The 20,328-nt window shown below is 39.1% G+C and overlaps 1 protein-coding gene across 2 annotated transcripts in view; it reads right to left on the reverse strand.

Annotated features, from left to right (window-relative positions):
• Window positions 1–877: 877 nt before the first annotated feature.
• LOC126471111 (myotubularin-related protein 14) overlaps window positions 878–20,328 on the reverse strand; it is a 150,443-nt gene continuing 130,992 nt past the window's right edge. For both annotated transcript variants that reach the window (XM_050099192.1, XM_050099193.1), the window contains exon 10: window positions 878–1,920. In XM_050099192.1, the coding sequence (XP_049955149.1) occupies window positions 1,758–1,920 (163 nt within the window). In that variant the 3' untranslated portion in view covers window positions 878–1,757. The remainder of the gene's footprint in view (window positions 1,921–20,328) is intronic.

Below are 20,328 nucleotides of genomic sequence, written 5' to 3' on the forward strand. Positions count from 1 at the left end.
TTTTATTGTTTGGCTTATCATACGGTCTAAGTAGTATAAGCTACGTCAGTATATGCACACTCCAAAATGTTAACCTTCTGTTTCCTGGCAATAGAAATAAAATGAAACGTGAAGTTAAACCAACAGTTATAACTAGTTACTAAAAACAATTCAATGTATACACTGTACATATAGACATCAGACTGATAATGAAAGGTCATATTTTTAAATATAAATGACAAAAGTAACGTTTAACTTTTGTCTTGTACTTCAATACTTGACTGAAAGTTGTGAATGAAAATTCTGTTATACCAAATTCAATTTTTTTGCATAATGCATTGCAAGCAGACTAACACGAAATGTGACGTACCCTCAGCAGAAATTGATCAATATTTTCACAACTGTGATAGGTGCTGTTTTTTACTACAGGATTTGATAAAAGCAAGACAAGAGATTAAAGCCACATGATGGGAGCCCAAAAACTCACTCTCCTATCCAATAGTGAATGAGTCACAGTGTTGGGATCTGATCCGCATCTGAAGAAAGGGATTTTATTTATTTATTTTTTATTTTTTTTTTTTTGGGGGAGGGGGGGGAGGGAGGGAGTTGAGGTAGAGAAAGGGCATTAAGTATATAGAACTAACTACTCTTCAGCTTAAATATATCCAGACAATTAATGAGTGAACATCTTTACCCATCAAAATATTATACAAAAGTAGAGAGACAGCTTTTAAAACTGTACTAGTAAAAACACAAAATTTTCAGATGGTGCACTGTAAGTAACAGACTATGGTTAATGTGCCAATTTAGATATTATAATTTAAAATGAGGTATAATAACGCACAATTTAATACAGTTTACTTTAAATAAACTCTTGTAATAACAACAAATCTTATTGTGAGTGTACATTTAGTTGCTTATTGTTCATTAGGAACTATGTCCAATCTTAACTGTTTGGGATACTGACAGTCTTAACACAACTAATTAATTGATTTCTTATAATGCAGTGAAAAAAAAAAAAAAAAAGAGTTCATATTGCTCCTTTTGCTAAGTTCAGGATTAATAATTTGTGTTTCTTTTGTTGGTATCATAAAGCACAAAAACAAATGTGAATAAAATTCTGCTTAAGGTACTTAACTAATATAAATCTTGACATACCAATTTAAAGCTTTTATTTTATCATTGGCAACAGTTCTAAATGTGTGTTCTTATAATCCATTCACTCCATGAAAAGAAAAATAATAATAATTATTATTATGGCAGTATCTGTGAACACCAATTATGTTACGTAAAAATACACAACATTGAAATATAAAATACATACTAATATCACTTGAAGACCTAAATGACCTGTATATGATCACAGTTTGTCATACTTGACAAGTCAGATGTGTGACTCAATCATATCGAAACAGAAAGAGACAACACAGTGAAGGAGTGAAAAAGGACTGCTATATTTCAGCAAAGGTCTTCATAGAGTAAATGCATAAAACATTCAAAATTTAATCTCTGGTTTCTGATGGTCATGTGAGTAAATGAGATGCACAACCCCTCTGGTGTCATATGAATTTCCCATAACAATTTTTTTGTTGAGAAAATCATACCACATTTCCATTTTAGAACGTGTACTCTACCCGCACAACAAATATAAAAATATATAATATATATGTCTATGTATACAAATGTATATTATCACTTGTTGCAGTCTCACATTGAATAATGTCTCTTCTTTCAGACTTTATTTATTAAACAAATTGAAAACAAAAATATAATCACCATCAGAGTGACGTCCTTTGTGCAGACAAAATCCCCACCTTTTCAGCAATGTTACCTAAAAGACTTCCAAGTCCAGAATCTGAACCATTCTTGAATTTAAACCCAATTGTTGAACAGTAAGCAGTGTAGAACAAGCTGCGCACTGTCTGTAACTTCTCTCGTCTCCTGAAAATAAACATTACCAGAAATCACCAAGGTATAGAGGAAAGTCTAAACTATGCTTATTAGGAAGAAGAAAAATAATATTTAGACAGCAATCAAGTCCTCAGTAGGGCTATAAAAATAAATATTTTCACAATTATCCTTTTCTTTGCAGTCCTCAGTGCTTTTTCACTAACCTCCAACAATGAAGGCAGCACCTTTAACAATGTGCATTATAATTTCTAGTCCTGTCTTTCTGTTGCCCTTTCAATGAAAAAATTACTATCCACAGAGACTTTCAGCTTGCAAAATCTTTTTCTGTGTAATAAAGTTTTCCAAAGGTATTGTTCATTACCCTGTTACAAAAAAATCTCGCTATTCCAAATTTTATTGGTCAATTTGTTTTTCAAATCCTCTTGCAATATCAGTTTTTAATTCTAAGAGTCAGCAATGCTCTCACATTCTCAAAATTTTCCTCCTCATTTGCCGGTATGTCTGTGTGTTCATTCCACGTCAACTGACACTCAGTATTCATCCCTAAGAACTTTGTGTTCATTTCATCTATACTTAATGTGATAGTGATTTACCCTCTACATGATGAAGTTCATACTGTTTATTTTCTTTCTGCTCAAAGTTAATTTATTATATACTGTCCACCTGCAAAAACATCTTTGAGGGTATCATTTGCCTTTCTATTAGGAGTTTTGGTGCTTTATCACAGACTATGGTGTTGCCGCCATCAGCAAAGTATGCTCTCTGGAAAGTTGGTTTGTGTGTGTGTGTGTGTGTGTGTGTGTGTGTGTGTGTGTGTGAGAGAGAGAGAGAGAGAGAGAGAGAGAGAGAGAGAGAGAGAGAGAGACAGGCTAAATACACTACCCTGAAGCACACCTATGTTTGTGTGTGTTTTGTCTGACAACTGTTTTACTAAAAATTTATAGTCATTAGATGTGTTAACTATCTCTACCTTTTGTACCCTATGTTCCAGGTAGGACTGCAACCACTCATTTTCTGTTAGATTAGATTTCCTTTCCAATAGATCCACAGTGAGATCTTCCAGGACGTAGAAGGTATAAAAAGAAGAATACACAATAAATAATTACAATGAAAAACAAATATGCTCATATACATTATGTAGAGCCCAAGGAAGCAGTCCTCACTTATGTGGAATAAATTGATAAAAATCATAAATACATTTCTACTTAAAAGCTAATAGATAACTTGTCACAAAACATGCAAATGTTCAATACGCTGAGGTGTTTAGGATCACTGTTACATTATTTTAGTAGCCAGGCATCATCAAATAAAAAAATAGTTTTGCAACACTTATTTACAACCATTGCATTACTGCACTGAATCTGTACTGAAGTCAGGTGGTATTAATAATGGCATTTTTTGATATTATTAGTAACACACAAACATCAGTTGATTCTACTAAGAAATTAATCAATGGAGTAAGAGTTGGTCACAAATGAATACTTTAGACTCCTCTATAATGGCTTTTATTACAAGTGACACTTTTTATGGCTGATGACAAGATACTGAAAATGATTGTTCCTGAATAATGGACACCTTTCTGGAACAAAGAAAGTGACTTTTAATTTGAAGATTATTCTTATTTCTAGTACTGATTCCATGAACTGAGCTGTTGGTCTGAAAACAAGACATATTTTTAATGAAAAAATTCATTACAGGAAGAAAGAAAAAACAATTACAATGCCACATAAAACGAAGTTTGCAGGCGTGTTTCTATATCTGAGAGATGGTTTCTATTGAAATTTGACATCAATGGTATAAAATTGGTGCTAGTAGTGCCACTATGAGGATACAAATCAAAACACACACACACACACACACACACACACACACACACACACACACACACACACACGTTTCCTTCGTTGTTCCGATCATATCCAATGGTGTAAATGAAACAAGGAAGCAAAAGTCTTTTGCGAAACCACATTAAAATAATATTCGTCCTCTAATGTGAGACTTTTAACTGATAATCATTATAAAACTTGTGACACAATATTAGTAGAAATACTAAAGCTGGCACTCTTCGTAAACAGAGAACAATAGGCATGAAATCTACAGCTTGTTGCCTACAAGGAACTGTTCAGGGATGTCCTGGGTGAGAAAGAGGGTGGAAATCATCGTCATACTACAGAGCATCTTGAGGAGGAACGTTTATGCCTGACGTCAGGTCGTACAACGTAAAATCGCGCACCTAGTACAGACTAGTGTATTTTACATGGAAGTAACAATGATTAGTGGAAGCCTACTATAGAGACAGCTGTCTTCAAAGGCAGTGTTTATTTTTATAAATGACTATGAAATTAAATTAAAGTAGTTGTAACACAATGCAATGAGCAGAATGTTGGTTGTTACCAGTCATTACCATCACATCATTTAAGCTGGCGCAAATGAAAACAGAAGACGTTCGACAGGGGATGTTCCAAATCGTGCCAACATGTCATGACAAGAACTAGGCAAGAAATAATCTTGTTGCTAAAAGATAAAAATGGTTACTGCATATTTAATTACGAATTCTGGTCAAAATGCACTATTTGATTAAATTTCACTAACAGTAGGGGGTAAAATTTACAATGATCAGACAAAACATTATGACCCCGTCCACTGCACAGCTGAAAGCCTTCCAGTGGTGCCTCGGGCACATGATACAGTAAGAAAAGAATGTAAGCAGCAGAAAGACAAATGGGCAGTTATTGCAGTGAAAATAGTAGTATAAGCAGTTTTGATACAGGGCACATTGTTGTGGCGCTCTGCCTGGAAATGAGAATCTCTGTAACAGCGAAGCTGGTCACCTGTCAGCATATTACTGTCGTGAGCACCTATGGAAAGTAATTGAAGGATAGTGAAATAATAAATAGGCCATATGGTGTGGGACATCTCATCACAAAACGTAGAGGTAAATGCAGTGGTAAATGTGTAATCCTGGATAGGCAGCAATCAGTGGCAGATCTGATAACAGAGAACAATGCTGTTGCAGGCATAAGTGTTTCAGAACACACTGTTCACAGGCCACTGTTGAACATGGAGGTCCACATCACACGACCCCTGTATGTTCCTGTGTTGACCCGACATCATCATCAGTTATGGTAGCAGTGGGTACAGCATCACAGAGTTTTCATCGTGAATCAATAGAAATGTATTGTCTGTCAAATGAATCACATTTCTTGTTACACCAGATCGATGGTTTGGTCCTTACACACCTTCATCCAGGCAAATGGCTGCATGAAACATGCACTTCACCACAGATGCAGGCCGGTGACAGCAGAATTATGCTACAGGGTACAATGAGTTGGACTTCCATGGGATCTGTGGTGGTAACTGAAGGCATCATAACAGCAGTGAACTGTGTGAACATTACAGTGGAACACCTGCATCACACCTCATGCTTGAAGTCTCCCCCTAAGGCAATGACATCTTCCAGCAGGGTAACTGTCCATGTTGCAAGGTCAGAATTGTGCACAGTGGTTTGAGGGGCATTACAGTGAACTCACATTGATGTCTTGGCCAGTAGATTTGTCTGATATGTATTCTTTGGAACACTTATCAGATGTCAACTGCATGCCCATAAACCACCATCTCGTAATTTGCGGGAATTGCTTGATGCTTGACACGTGCACAGACATGTGGTGCCACATGAATCCATTGAAGAATCCATGCCAAGCAAAATCCCTGTTTTACTGTGTTCGTAAAGGTCACACTCTGGAGTAACTTTAATCGGTGCCTACAAGTGAAATGATAATAAAAGATAGGAAAAGTATTTCTGAGGAAGAAAAAAGAAAAAATGACGATTCTACAACATGCAGAACTGCATGCTGCATCGTGAGTTCAGTTAGGGAAGGACCTAGGACTTCCCACTTCTACCCTGAACATGATTGTGAGAAATTGGCCCAACACTGAAGCCAATGCGAGACAGTCAAGTTCTATGGCAAAAAAGCATAAATACATTTGGTCATCGGCACATGATTGTTTGGGTAAATTCATTGAAGAGTTATCTGTTAGCATGGAAGCATTGGGAATTCCACTTCATGGTAACATTTTGAGAGAAACGACGCTTCAGTGTGCTGCAAAAATGGGGATCACTAACTTCGCAGTATAAAATGGTTGGATTGATTAATTTAAAACTTCTTGTGACATTGTTTACAATCAATTGTGTGGTGAAAGTATGTTGATAGTGACAATGTGGATCAATGGAAAAACAGAATTGCAAAAATCTTCAAAAAGTACGATCCAAAAATATTTTTAAAGTTAATAAAACTGGTCTTCTTTATAACATATTAGCAAATAAGATATTATGTTTTACAGGTGAGAAATGCCACAATGGGAAACTGAGTAATCAGAGGATAACTATTTTACTTATGGTTAATGCTGATGGGTCTGAAAATTACCTCCTTTGGTAATTGTTACATTTAAAAAGCCAATGTGTTTCAAAAATGTGAGGACTCTGCCCACTAATTAGGATTTTAACAGCACTGCATGGATGACCAATTCCATCTTCACCTTCAACATGCATGCACTGGATGCTGAAATGTGGGCATAAAATATGAAAATAATTCTGCTATATAACATATCTCCAGCACAGCCTGACAATCTGCAGCTCAGTTATTATTATTATATATTAAGTTAGTGTTCCTGTCTCTTAACTGTGCGAGTGAGCTTCAAACGTTAGATCTGGGAATCATCCACTCATTTTAATGGAAACCTAGAAAATTGCTTCTCCAGAAGGCTGTATTTATGCATGATAATGGCATGGACTCAAAATCTATGACCATATCGCTTTTGGATGCTATGTATTATGTAGCAAATCATGGACAGATGCGACTCCTATAACTCTCTTGAATTGTTTCATGAAAGAAGGATCTAAGTTCCCAGAAAACACACAGGAACCACCGGAAGAGCCTAAAGATTTTTCTGTGATAGGCACATCATCTACATTTGAAAAGTATGCTAGTGTTGAGGCTTCAGTCATACTTCAGAGGTGTCAAAAGTAGACAGCATAATTACCAAACATTTTGAAGAAGGGAAGAGAGAGGTGATTGATGAAGAGGAGGATGATGATTGTGATGAAGAACCAGTCGCGCCAAGCAGTAGAGAATCTATGGAAGCTATTTACATTTTGAGGCACTATATTGGTAGTGCATTAGGATTTGATAATGTGTTTCATGCTTTGTATACTGTGGGGAGACAATTATAGCTAACTGCTGCAAGAAAGAAACAAACACAATCAATTATTTCAGATTTTTTTTAAATAGGCAAAATTTGATTTGTTTTAATTTCAAACTATAGTAAGAATGACAGTAAGAGTAATTTATTCATTTTTGCTTGTCGCATTTCCTGTGCTTCCCTTATTTTACATTTTCCTGCATTTTACACTTTTTTGGTTCAGTCCATGGAAAAATGTAAAAGGGAGGTTTCATGATATACGGGACATTATCAAACAGGAGACAGGGTAGCCCATCAGTGTGCAAGATTCCATAACAATTAAACTAAACGATAACGTTGTGACTGATAATTCACATGTTGGAAGTCCTTTTAACAATCGCTTTCTAAATGTAGCATCAAACATAGGATTAAATGGTTCAGTTGAAGAAGCATGGGAATATATCAAAAATGTCATTTCACAATGAGATTAATAGAATTACAATATTTTTTTTTTAAAAAAAAAAGGCTCATGTGGATTGATGGAATTTCAGACAGAATTCTGAAAAGTTGTTCCAACTTAATAAGTAATGTCCTTTGTGATATATGCAATGCATCACTGGCACAGACAATTTTTCCAGACAGGTTGAAATATGCAACTGTTAAATCCCTTCATAACAAAGGTGACAAGACAGACTTAAACAATTATTGTCCAATTTCCTTACTGATATATTTTTCCAAAATATTTGAGAAACTGATGTACTCAAGAGCAGTCTCACAATTAAGTGGAAACAATTTGCTTGGAATATCACAGCTTGATTTCAGAAATGTTACTCAACTGAAAATGCTCTTTATACATCCACTAATCATCAAATAGTACAAGCCTTAAATAAGAAAATATCGCCAAGTGGCATTCATGTTACTCCCTTAGAAAAACTGAAGTCTTACGGAACTGATGGCTTTATGCACAGCTGGTTTGAATCACACTTAAGAAAAGGAATGCAAAAGATTATGTTGACTAATTCAGACAAAGTTGGAAAGGTAGAATTATTATTATTACAATTTTTATTTATTTATCTTGGAAAGGGGGGGGGGGGAGGGAGAGGGGGCGGAAGAGATCACAAATGGAGTCCTACAGGGTTCAATTTTGGGTCCACTCCTATTTATGATATACGTGAATGACCTCCCACTTAACATTCAAGCAAAATTGGTACTATTTGCTGACAATACTAGTTTTATAATAAATCCCATTGGAGAGAAAGTAACAGAAGAGATGGTAAATGATGTTTTCCAAAGAATTATTACATGGTTCCATGAAAATGGAATTGCGGTGTTCACCCATGGATGTCGTGTAGCTCTTCAGGGAGCTACGCATTGTAACTGCACTGTGACAATACACATATTCACTAATGAAATTCAGCATAAATAATACATCACAATTTCAAAAGAACAGTGATGTCCATGCCTACAACACTAGACAGAAAAATGATTACCCACTATTAAAGCTGTCAGAGGCTTAGAAAGGAGTTCAATGCACAGCAACAAAAATGTTTTTATTATTTGGTCAATAACAAAGTGTGTGACGGGTATGAAGCAAATTTTAAATGTAATTTAAAACCATTTCTCCTGCACAACTCCTCCTATTCCAGTGATGAATTTCTACTTAAAAACTGGTTGCCAGCATGTGTTCATTAATGCTAACATGAATCATGTATAAATATCCTGTAAACTGATTAGTTCCACATCATTTCAAATGATCTATGGAACATATAACTAACTATAATAATGGCACAACTCGTGTATGCTTTAGGTACGATAAAAAAATACTGGATCCAAAGGACGTATTTATTATGTTTCTTACGGTGGGTTTCTATGCTGTCTGTTTCAGCTGAACATAACAATAGCAACAACAGTAAAACAACATAAATCCCAAGCAAAATACAAAAATATTAGAAGTAAGATTAATTCCTTGTATTATATACTGAACAAACCATCATCAGTTCTCAAATTTATGTTAAACTCTACTATCCAAAGTTCTGCAATGACCTGAATAAAATACGTCACCTGTTCATGATTTCAGTTTTATAAAATATGCCCTGTGAGTTTGTGACACTGTAGAACTTGAGCTGTTGCACCCCATGTGGACTGCCAGTTGTCCCTTTTCTGTAACCACTTGCAGCAGCTTTGTACCTGATGAGTATACTGGGACTGAACTCTAAGACAAATATACTTGTTTCGATTTCGTCTTTTGTGCCTTCTGTGGTGAAGTCAGTACTGAACTGTACTACGAAGGTACAGCCCATTTGCTTACAGAATTTTAGTATCTGCAATGGAACTGAAATGGTGCTGAAATGCAACAGATCTAATAAAGAGCAAGAATACTTTGATTTATCATAGAGTATCATGAGTACGTATGCTAGTAATCTCTTGTAATAATAATAATAATAATAACGATGATAATAGCTGTGACTATGCACCCTGAATGATTCATGTGATAGAATTACAGGCCCATCCATCTCTGCTACTTTAGCATATCATAACCGGAGTAGTAACATATTTGAAATGTCAATAAGGCTGCAGTCACAATAGCACCAACATCAGGAGATTTCGCAATGAACAGCTTCAACTGAAGACGGCCAATATTTTCAAAATCAGTATGCTAGAATGTGCATTGTCTCAGTGCAACCCATTTTGATGCTCTAACATACAGGCTTTAGACAACAGTTGGCTGAATATAAATCAGTTTGTTTTCTTCAGTCAAATCATGCAATGTTCACACAGGCAAAACGTGGATTGTGAGAAACTCTCAAGTTTGGTATGTGAAGAAAGATTTTGTAGTGTCCTGAGCATGAGAAATATAACAACAGGGATATGTCTCAAAATCTATGGTCTGAAATCGCAACTTTCCTGGAAAGTGAAAGTTTCAAACAACTTAAAAATTTAATAATAATTTTCAAAATTAATTGCACATTACCTTATATTACACTACACATGCTCTATGGCTGCCACACCATCTCAGTCTCATGTTTATAATTAAAATGCAGCATGTCATCTGCAACATAGGTGAAATCTGAGAAGGCAAATTTTAAGCCTAGATCGTAACCACAAAAAATATGTGTCGAAGTGAGAAGGGTGGTGTATGTCAATTTCAAAGCTTGAATTTGCACAAATGTGATTTACTTCTTTTCACTTTTCAGTGCTCTAGATGTTCAGAGTATCTTATTAAAAAAATCTATATTTGTGTTTCACACATATACTGCATGACAGACATTGAAGGTTAAGTTTGTTTTGCTGGGTGTATTTGAAGTTTTGCCAAATGTTTGTAATCTTGGATTTCAATGTTTTCATAAATCATCTCTGGTATATAATAGGAAATCTTTCTTTGTCTCATATTTATAAAACTCATCTCGTTACTCCAATAACGGAAAAAAAGAGTATAGGACTCACTATATTAAAATAGATTCTAACCTCCTTGACAGAATAGGTTGTAATCACCTCTTCCCTGGCAAAAATTGACAAAGGAGATCAGACGCACTATGACTAAGCTGTCAGCTGATGTTACTGGGTAATCTCTGGGAATGATGTTTAGTGACCGTCATCGGTGACACTCTGACTGCAGCCTAAGCATATGAAAAACTGATTTTGCAAGTGTTAAGGACTGCCTCATCACTAGTAACATGTTTCCCAATGTTTGCAATACTGTAGTATTAATTTACATTTGCAGTTATTGCCGTATGGATCATTGGTCCTTGGTGGTATCCTCTGGTACCAATTTAGCATAATCACACAACCGTACTGCAAAGTGATTAGGAAACCCATATGAAAGCTTTGTCATGAGGGGTTGCATAGCAGTGGGCTGATAGAAATCACATCACTGGATATTCATTTATATGCATGACGATAACTGAAAAACAAACAAAAAATTAATAATAATAATAATAATAATAATAATTATTATTATTATTATTATTATTGTTATTACTGGTGAATTCTCCCCAGAAATGGAAGACGTTAAGCAAATAATTCAATCAATTATTCTCTGAAGTCTTTTTGTTCTTCCAGTACGCTTTCATTCTTTCCAAAAAGGCTTGTTTATGCTCATCTGACCACTTTGGTATGTACTGTTTTTCTTTTGGTTGCTCTGATATAACTTTCCATTTGTCTACTTTCTTTCTGAAGGTGTCTCTTTATAGAATGTCAGTTGGTCTTATGTTTGCATTATTTAGGCCCTTTCGAATTTCGTCTAGCCAAGGTGTGGGATTCTTACGTGAGGTTACATAATCTATTATTCTCTTCATCAATCACTCTTCTGGTAGTTAGCTGAGATGACCAAAGAATTTCATTTGCCTTTTCCTAATATCAGTTTCGATGTTTGAAAACTTTTCTGTTGTTTTAACTGATTGTAGCCTATAACCATCTTGGTTAGGTCTTTGTCCTAGAATTTACCTGATGATCTTCCTCTCTTCTTTCTTGATGTCTTCAAGTTGTTTTCTGTTAAGGGTTAGTGTTTCACTTGCATCGAGGGTTGCTGGTTTTATGACAGTACTGTAGTGTCGAATTTTTGCCCCTTTTGATATGGATTTTTTGTTGTAGAGGTTTTGCCGTAAACGTGCTCCTTCTTTAATTTTTTGGAGGTTATTTAGCGGCGAGATTTTTTCAATACCTGTCAGTTCGATGAATTCTCCAAAGTATTTAAACTATGGAACCCTGTCAATTTTAACATATTTTGTTTTCAAGCTTTTATTTTCTGTTTTTGAACAAAAGAATTCAGTTTTCTCAAATGAAATTTGTAAACATACTTTTTCTGCACATTCTTTGAATATTTCTAGCTGTTTGACTGCAGTCTGCTCATCCTCTGTTAGCATCGCTAGGTCATCCGCAAAAGCAAGATATGGTATGTAGAGGTTATTTTTGGCAACGCCCAGTCAGACTGGCATGCAAACCTCACATTTCTTGAGTTCTTTCTCCCATACTTCCATAACATTGCCTATAACTATTTTGAACAGAATAGGAGAGAGTCCATCACCTTGTCTCACACTTGTTTGAATGTCGAAGGTTTCTGAGACCTCCCCCATAAATTTTACTTTAGATTTTGTGCTAATTAGTGTTTGTTTTATGATTTCTCTTGTTTTGGGATCTAATCCCCTCTCTTCTAAAATTTGGAATAGTGAGGGCGTGTCTAATTATTATGAAAAGGATGGCTTGCTATTCACCATACAGCGGAGATATTGAGTCACACATAGACTATCAAGTAAATAACCTTTTGGCCAAAAAGGCCTTCATCAGAATTAAACAAAACAAATCAAAACAAAACAAAACAACACACACACACACACACACACACACACACACACACACACGAAGGCCTTTTTGGCTGAAAGTTTTCTTGTTTAACAGTCTTTCTGTTGTGTCTATCTGCGACACAACATCTCTGCTATATGATGAGTAGCAATCTATCCTTTTCATAATAATGTCATTATTCCATCCAGGATTTTCTATTGTTTGAAAAAATAATTACAACTTTATGACTAACCACTGAACAGACCACTTCACTGGCATGTATTATGAAAGTGGTGGAGGGTCTATGACCACCTGGTATCAGTTATAGACCATCCACAGCATTTCAAAGCAACCTGTGTTCTCTTTAAAGTTAGTGAAAAATATTTAGTTCACTGAGCTTATAAAGAAATGAAAGTGATTAGAAAGATCCGGAAAACTGCATGGAAGCTCACCAAAGTAGTAGGATGAAAAAATGAAATAGAGGTAGTTGGTTTCATAACAAGAATAAACTTAGTCAGAAACGTATGTCGTTTGCGAAAGTATAAGAAAATTCTAATTTTAGATAGGGCAGTTCAGTTAAAATTTTTCATATTACTTGTGAGAACGTGCATACACCCCTACATGGTGCCAGCTGGACAAACAGTACCAAACTGTGTGGACTAGGTTATGGTGGGGGTAGCGTTGGGGTGGTAAGGGGGAAAGAGGCAGGAGGCAGGGAGTGGGACTGGTGATGGGTGGCTAGTGGCTTGCAGGGATGCAGCTGGTTCGCCGGCCAGGAATACGAAAGGGAGAGGAGGCAGGCAGGTGGGGTGCACAGTTGTTGGAGCCAGTGGGGAGCACTGCACACTGAAGATGACATGGAGACACGAACTGGGAGGGGGTTACAGAGCAAAGCAAGGGGAAGCTTGGGGGACAGCAAGTTACTGCACACTGAAGTCAGGATGATAACAAGAGCAGAGGGTGTGTTGTAAAGATAATTCCCATTTGTGTAATTCAGAAACACTGGTGGCAGAGGCACAAATTCAGATGGCCCAGTTTCTGACATAGTATTGAAATTCAGCATGTTATGCTCAGCTGCATGTTGAGCCAACAGGTGGTCAACTTTGTTCTTGGCGACAGTTTGGCGATGGCCACTCATCCCAGTGGACAGCTGGTTGGTAGTCATACTAACATAAAAAGCTGTGCATGTATTTGCTGCAGAGTTTGTATATGACAAGGTTGCTTTCACAAGTGGCCTGGCCTCTGATGGTGTAGGATAAGCCTGTGAAAGGACCGGAACAGGAGGCACTGGGGGGCCAGAGGGTGAGGTGGGTGGGGGGGGGGGGGGGTGGATGGGCCAAGTCTTGTATCTTGGTTTACCAAAAGGGTATAATCCCTGTAGCAAGGGATGGGGAGTAGGAATGACATGGGGATGGACTATGATGATGTGTAGGTGACGTGGGTAACATAACACCACTTGGAAGGTTAGGTAGAATGTCCTTCATTTCAGGGCAGAATAAGAGAATCAAAGCCCTGACAAATGATATGGTTCAGTTGTTCCAGTCCAGGTTGATACTAGGTGACAAGGGGGAGGACCTGCACTTCAACTGATTCTTTGGGGTGGTGTGGGGATTGGGGTGGTGTGGGGATATGGTACAGGCAATCTGTCTGTGGACTATATGTGGAGGGCAGGGGAGGGAAGGCTAGTGCCTGTCTGTGAAGGTCATTGTGAGACCCTCAGCATACTGGGCTGTGAGTCAGGATATAGTTGGTAAGGTGTGTAAAGAATGAGGTGGTGTGTTTGGAGCCTGAAAGACATTGGACGAGATAGTATTTGATAGTGGCAAGGCTATGAGCACAAGGGATTTTAATGTATAGGTATGTGGCATCAACTGTGATGAATATGAAGGTAGTATTTAGTATCTTTGATGTGATAGGCTACGTTTCACGCAGTTGGTTGGAGGTGTTGGTCAACAAGAGTGGAAATTCTTTCAGTGGGAACACAATAAGCATTTACAATGGGGCGTCCAGGAAGGGCCTATGGATTTTAGTACAGATTGAAGGTTATATTCGACTTCTGGGATGGGATCAGCATGGCAAAAGTTATAAGCAGAGGCTGTGACTCGTGGATGATTAGGTCATGAACTGTTTTCACTGTGTGTATGGATGTCCTTTCTTCTGCTGAAAGGCTAGTGTTGTTAGGAAAGGACCTGGGGTAGGATGGTAAGGCCAAGATGCAGGTAAGAAAATCCTGAGAGGTGACCAGGGGGTGATTAGGTGGGAGGTGGAAAGAACACTGTTGGATGATGATGTGAACTGGGAGTGGCAAGGTTCAGTGTTGAGACTAGGTTAGCTTTGGTTGGAGGGACTTTTAGCACTTAAGTGTTTCCACTACAGGAATACGGAGAAGAAGAGCAGGTCTTTGAAGGCTCCAGCATGGTTGAAATTAGGTGTGGGTCTGAAGGCGAGGCCTTTGGATAAGACAAACTTCTGTGGGACTGAGGTTTATGGTGGAAAGGTTAGCACCAATGTTTTGAGTTCTGGGTTTTGTGGGGTGTTGGTAGTAAGTTTTTGAGGATGTGGTAAATTGAAGATGTCAGCTACACAGGGTCTGTATGTTATGGGGGGGGGGGGGGTTGAGGAAGAGGTTCATTGTGATTAGGATGGGTGCTGATGGATAGTGGTGCCCCAAGGCGAGAGAAGGATGTCACCAGGTTTGGCAATTTATGGAAGTGATGTCTGGAATGCTCTTCTAGGTGTTGGACTGCAAAGTAACAGTACCTCGTGGAGGGAGTAGATGTGGTTCTCGGATGAATGAGCCATTAACAGGGGTTCTTGCAGTTGCTATAATGACACCATGATCACTAATTCCTGACTATATACTGATGCTGCCAATAAGGTCTATGCTGTTTATAGCTACAACACCTAAGATATTTCCATTGTGTGTGGGTGGCCTAACTAGCTGCTCAAGACAATTTACAGAAAATGTGTTTAAAAGTGCTTTAGAAGACTGACTGAACGTAGTCCCCGCAATGAATTCACAGACATCTCAGTCTGTACTCGGTAGGTAAAGTCACCTCCAACTACTATTGCATGATCTGGGTATTTACGCGATACTGACTGTAGACTTTCTTTCAATGACTCTAGAACTGTCACAGTGGAATCAGGTGGCCAGTAAAAACACCTGAAAATTAACATGATTTCCTCTAGACTTGTTATACGCAACCAATTAACATCACTGTCACACTCAACTTCGACTTCACTAGAGACAATACTTCTGTCAACTGTAATGAATACTCCCCCCTTGTATGGCATCTAATCTGTCTTTCCAATATATGTTCCATGATTTGCTAAATCTCTTAGAGCTTTCTATTTCAGGTTTCGGCCAGCTCTCAATCCCAATAATAATGGGAGCATGAGAGCTTTTCTAGAGGGCTGTAAATTTGGGAACTTTGTTACAAATACTTCGATATGTTACTGATAAAATTTTGGCAATAAGTATCTTTACTATGAATGCGGTCTAACTTCCCTTTCCGCATATTGACTGACGAGTTCATTTGAATAGCTCAAACTACTGACTAACCAAAAAACTCTGCTTGCACTTAGCGCATGAGACCAGCAGACTTCACCACCTCTGCCAGCAGCCTTTGTGAACTAAGGATGGGCTCAGAATGCATGCGACAGGTGTTTTTGGTGCTGATGTGAGCCACAACTTGCAGAGGACCGCACCCTGCACGCGTCATAGTCACAGGCAAGGCCACCTTTACACCTCTGATGAAAATCCCCGGCAGATGCACCAAGTGCACATTGGCCTTCTTTCCAGCTATGAACACTATCTTCCTCAGGGGCTCCCTAATGCACTAAACACTGGAGCTCCCGACGACTAGATACCCTATGCCCATGTGTGTCAGCTTGGATCTTGCTGAAGGAACAGCTACCTTTTCACTCACAGGGTGAATAGGTGAGGCCAGATGGTCAGCCTCCATGTTGGCCCTCCGCCTTGAGTGACACAATCGCATTAACGACCCATCATTCACCCTGCTGTGAGGGTGGATCCACCATGCAGGGTACACCAGTAGGAGCCTTAGCAGCAGCATCAGAAAAACCATCATAAAATCAAGAAAAAAACAGCAGTACAGGCACAGTTCAAAAGGGGATAGATGACAGGTGGGATAACTACTTAGAAATAATGGGTAACCAAGCCACTCTATGACATATTACAATCTATCATCCAATATTTTGCGAAGAATTCTGGACATCACACAAAAGCTTAAAACACAAACCACACTTGTCTCATTATCAGTTAAAATAGAGGGCAGCCTATGGGAAACCCAAATAAATCCCGACATTCAGTTAAAACATATTGTATTCACAGCTGTGTCCCACACCTGTGACACTCTGGGGTCTCCTCATGACATAAATGAAAGCCACGTGTAAATGGACAATGTCCCACTCTAAGCTGCGTTAGGGCTACTTCTTAAATTAATTGTGATTGGATGGAAGTAAGCCACAGTCGTACTGAAGGTTTTACGGAACATAATTTATTATTCCTCACTTCTAGCCACTGAGCCTCCCACAAACACATGGTCTTCTTAGGCACAAAAATGAGGTGATAGCCAGCAGGGGGACTGAACAGTGAGCAGGAGGTGGAAGGGAGAAAGCCCCGTTGGCAGCCGTATCAGCAAGTTCGTTTCCCTGAATCCCTATGTGCCCTGGAATCCAGTAGAAAAGTATTTTGTCATCCTGCTTTGCAAGAGAAGGAGTGTGTCCTGTACTTCTTACATCACCCGATCTGTTGGCTACATCTGACCAATAGCAAGAAGGGCACTTTGTAAATCTGAGCATATGAGGAATTTCTTGTCATGGTGCCATCTCAGCAGCTCCAGTGCCCTCAGGACTGTAAACAGTTCTGTGTAATAAGCTGAAAACTGCTCCGAGGACAATGTTGGGGCACATGACAGAGCAGCCGAAAAGATGTCCCTGCTTACACACATTTATGTAAACGCTAATAAAATCTGGATGCTGATGTAAAATCTAATTAAATTTAATTTTAAAAATATATTCTGGGGTACAATTCTCCCTGTAAGCAGTTAACTCTAAAAGTCTCTTTAATAGCCAGGGGGTTGGGCCCTAATGCTCCTCACGTATGTTAATTTGAGGCTCTCTCTCACACAGATTTTGGCCTCATTGCCTGTGTAAGACGACTGAACAGTCATTCAAGTGGCAGCTGTGCAACAAAGCTGGATGCTAGTGATCTGGGAATGGACAAAGCTCCATATGGTTGGGGTACCATGAAGAGAAGACGTCGAATAGACAGCACAGGTTCACCAGCCTCTGCACACAGGCTAGCAACTGGCCTCATGTTATGAGCTCCTACTGACAGCCCACTAACCTCATGGTGAACAGCATCAAGCATTTTGAGGCATGAAGGCTTTCCTGATCCATAAAACCGGCATCTGTATTGAAGCTGGGGTTGCACGGAGAACTTATAAAGTTGGAGCAGATGTGGCCTGTTGGCTCTCCAAGACCTATGACATTTGTGTTTAAGGATGTTTAAGGCCTTGAGATATCTCAGTTTCAGTTCTTTAAAGTGTGGCAGCCATGTTAGCTTCTAGTCAAAAGTGAGGGCCAGATACTTCACCTTTTCCTTAAAAGTGAGAACTGCATTCCCCCCCCCCCCCCCCCCCCCCAGTTTTAAAATAGGCATATTAAAAAGGAGAGTGGGAGCAATTAAAAAACACAAACAGTTTTCTCCAAAGAGAATTTAAAAATGGTATAAGACCATTCCTCCACTTGCCTGACCCACAAATGCCAATTGCTGAGTGAGCTTTGCAAGGATGGAGGACTCACAGAAGATGGAGAAGTCATCTGCATACAAAGAACATGGTATTGGACGCTGCATTGTCCCATATTTATTGCAATGGCAAATGCTATGACACTTAAAACACTCCCTTGAGAGACACCATTCTTCTGTTTAAAGTGGTCATGCAAGACATTCTCAACCTTGTATCTAAAATGTCCAAGACAAAGGACTGTGTGAAGGTGGGTAGACATCTATGGAACCTCCACTGATAGGGCTGCAACAAAGTATTACACCACCAGGTAGTATCGTAGGCCCTTTCCAAATCCCAGAAGACATCAATAAGCTGTTGCTTATGGAGGAAACCATGTTAAATTGCTGCTTTGAGCAAAGTCAGGTTATTGAGTGTGATGTGATACCTCCTGAACCCTCACTAGATGCTTGACCACACACTCCACTGCCTTTCATATGCAGCTTGTCAGGCTAATGTTACGATAACCACCGGGGTTCATCTGATCCTTCCCTAGTTTTCAAATTTAGGTTAAAATAGATTCTTTCCATAAGTTGGCAAAGTCTCCGTCATCCAAATTTCATCCAAAAGCTGAAGGAGGACCTGCTTCGACCATGGATCCAACTGTTTCAATATGCTGTAAGTTATCAGGTTGTGTCTGGGTATAGCATCACGAGCTACTGTCAATGCAGAATCCATTTCCCACAGACAAAAAGGCTCGTTGTATTCCTCAGTGTTAGAGGAATGGTAATCAAAATCAGCCTTCTCCTGTCTCTCCTAATATTAACGGAAAGCTGAATCCCAGCTAGATTCGGCCATAAGGGACTTATAAAATGCAGCCATTATCTTCAAAATGACACTCAGTGATGTTAGGAGATACCCATGCTCTTGTACAGCTGTTACTGGTAGTCATGAGTTGCACCTTGAGGTCCTCCTGATGGCTTCCCGTACTTTACTTGTAGATGTGAACATTTTAATGGAGTTCAGAACTTTTGAAAAGACCTCTGCGTAGTCTCCTGCATTATTCTCTTCACCTTTGCCCACTTCATTTGAAAAGTTGCAAGATTCACATCTGTGGAGCACTGACTGAATCTGTGCACAGTAGCCCTCCTGTTCCTGATTGCAGAACGGCAATCATCATTCCACCAAGGGACACACTGCCCCCTAGGTGCTCCTGCTGACATTGGGATGGCTGCATTAGTGGCATGGTGAATCACAACTGTAATGTGATCCACCCAGTCCAGGATGCCATCACACTGCTTGAAAACAGCTAACTGCCTGTAAAGCATCCATTTAGCCTTTCTGAACAGCTATCTCTATGGCTTCCTTTCGGGATCTGCTCCATTGGCAGATGGATCCAGATAGCGTACTAGTCACTACCATTAAGGCCATCATTCACTCCCAACTGAGCAGTGTTTGTAAGGGCAGGCATGCAGGAGGAGAGGCCTATGGCCACAAATGAATCCAGTAGCAGTGCTAAAATGTGTAGCTTGATGCACATTCACCAATATGAAGTCTGTTGTGCGTGTCAGATCCTCAAGTGTCCAATCCTTGGGGAATATGGTGTTAGAAACCCACAGTGCACTACGTGCATTAAAGTTTTTGCTTTGGCAAGTACAGGTGTAAGCACAGGTGCTGTTGGTGAATAGTGGTATGCCAGACACCATGTGTGTTCACCTTGGGAACACGTTTTAGCAGTATGGAAGAATAAGAAGTGGCAAGGAAAGGTGGTTTCGTCACCTTGTATTCCTGTCTGGCTTCTGCTTAAGGGATCTGCTCAGTCACTTTTGTTCCCGAATTTTGCATTCCTCAGCAAAAACAGGGCATTCTTGGCTCCACAGTGTGTGGCTCCCTGACTTCATGGACTGCCTTTCCACACTTCCTGCAGGTTGCTTTACCTCCACAACTCTGCGTTAAATGACCAAAACCCTGGCATTTGTAGCGGTACATAGGGCTAGGTATGTGTCCGAACCCACCATGATTTCTTCAGGCAGCAATGGAGAATTTAAGGTCACAATGAAGGTGGCAGCCTTCTCAATTTCTCCACTATTCCTTCACAACCTTTGCTCCACATTCAATAAACCCTATGATTCCCATTCTTGTTGAAGCTCTGCAATGTCATCATCCATAATATCACAGCATGTGACAACACCCTTGCTGGAGTTAAGGAAGTAATGCAACACAACAATTACAT

The sequence above is a fragment of the Schistocerca serialis genome, chromosome 3 (genome assembly GCF_023864345.2).
Source record: "Schistocerca serialis cubense isolate TAMUIC-IGC-003099 chromosome 3, iqSchSeri2.2, whole genome shotgun sequence".
Lineage (NCBI taxonomy): Eukaryota > Metazoa > Arthropoda > Insecta > Orthoptera > Acrididae > Schistocerca > Schistocerca serialis.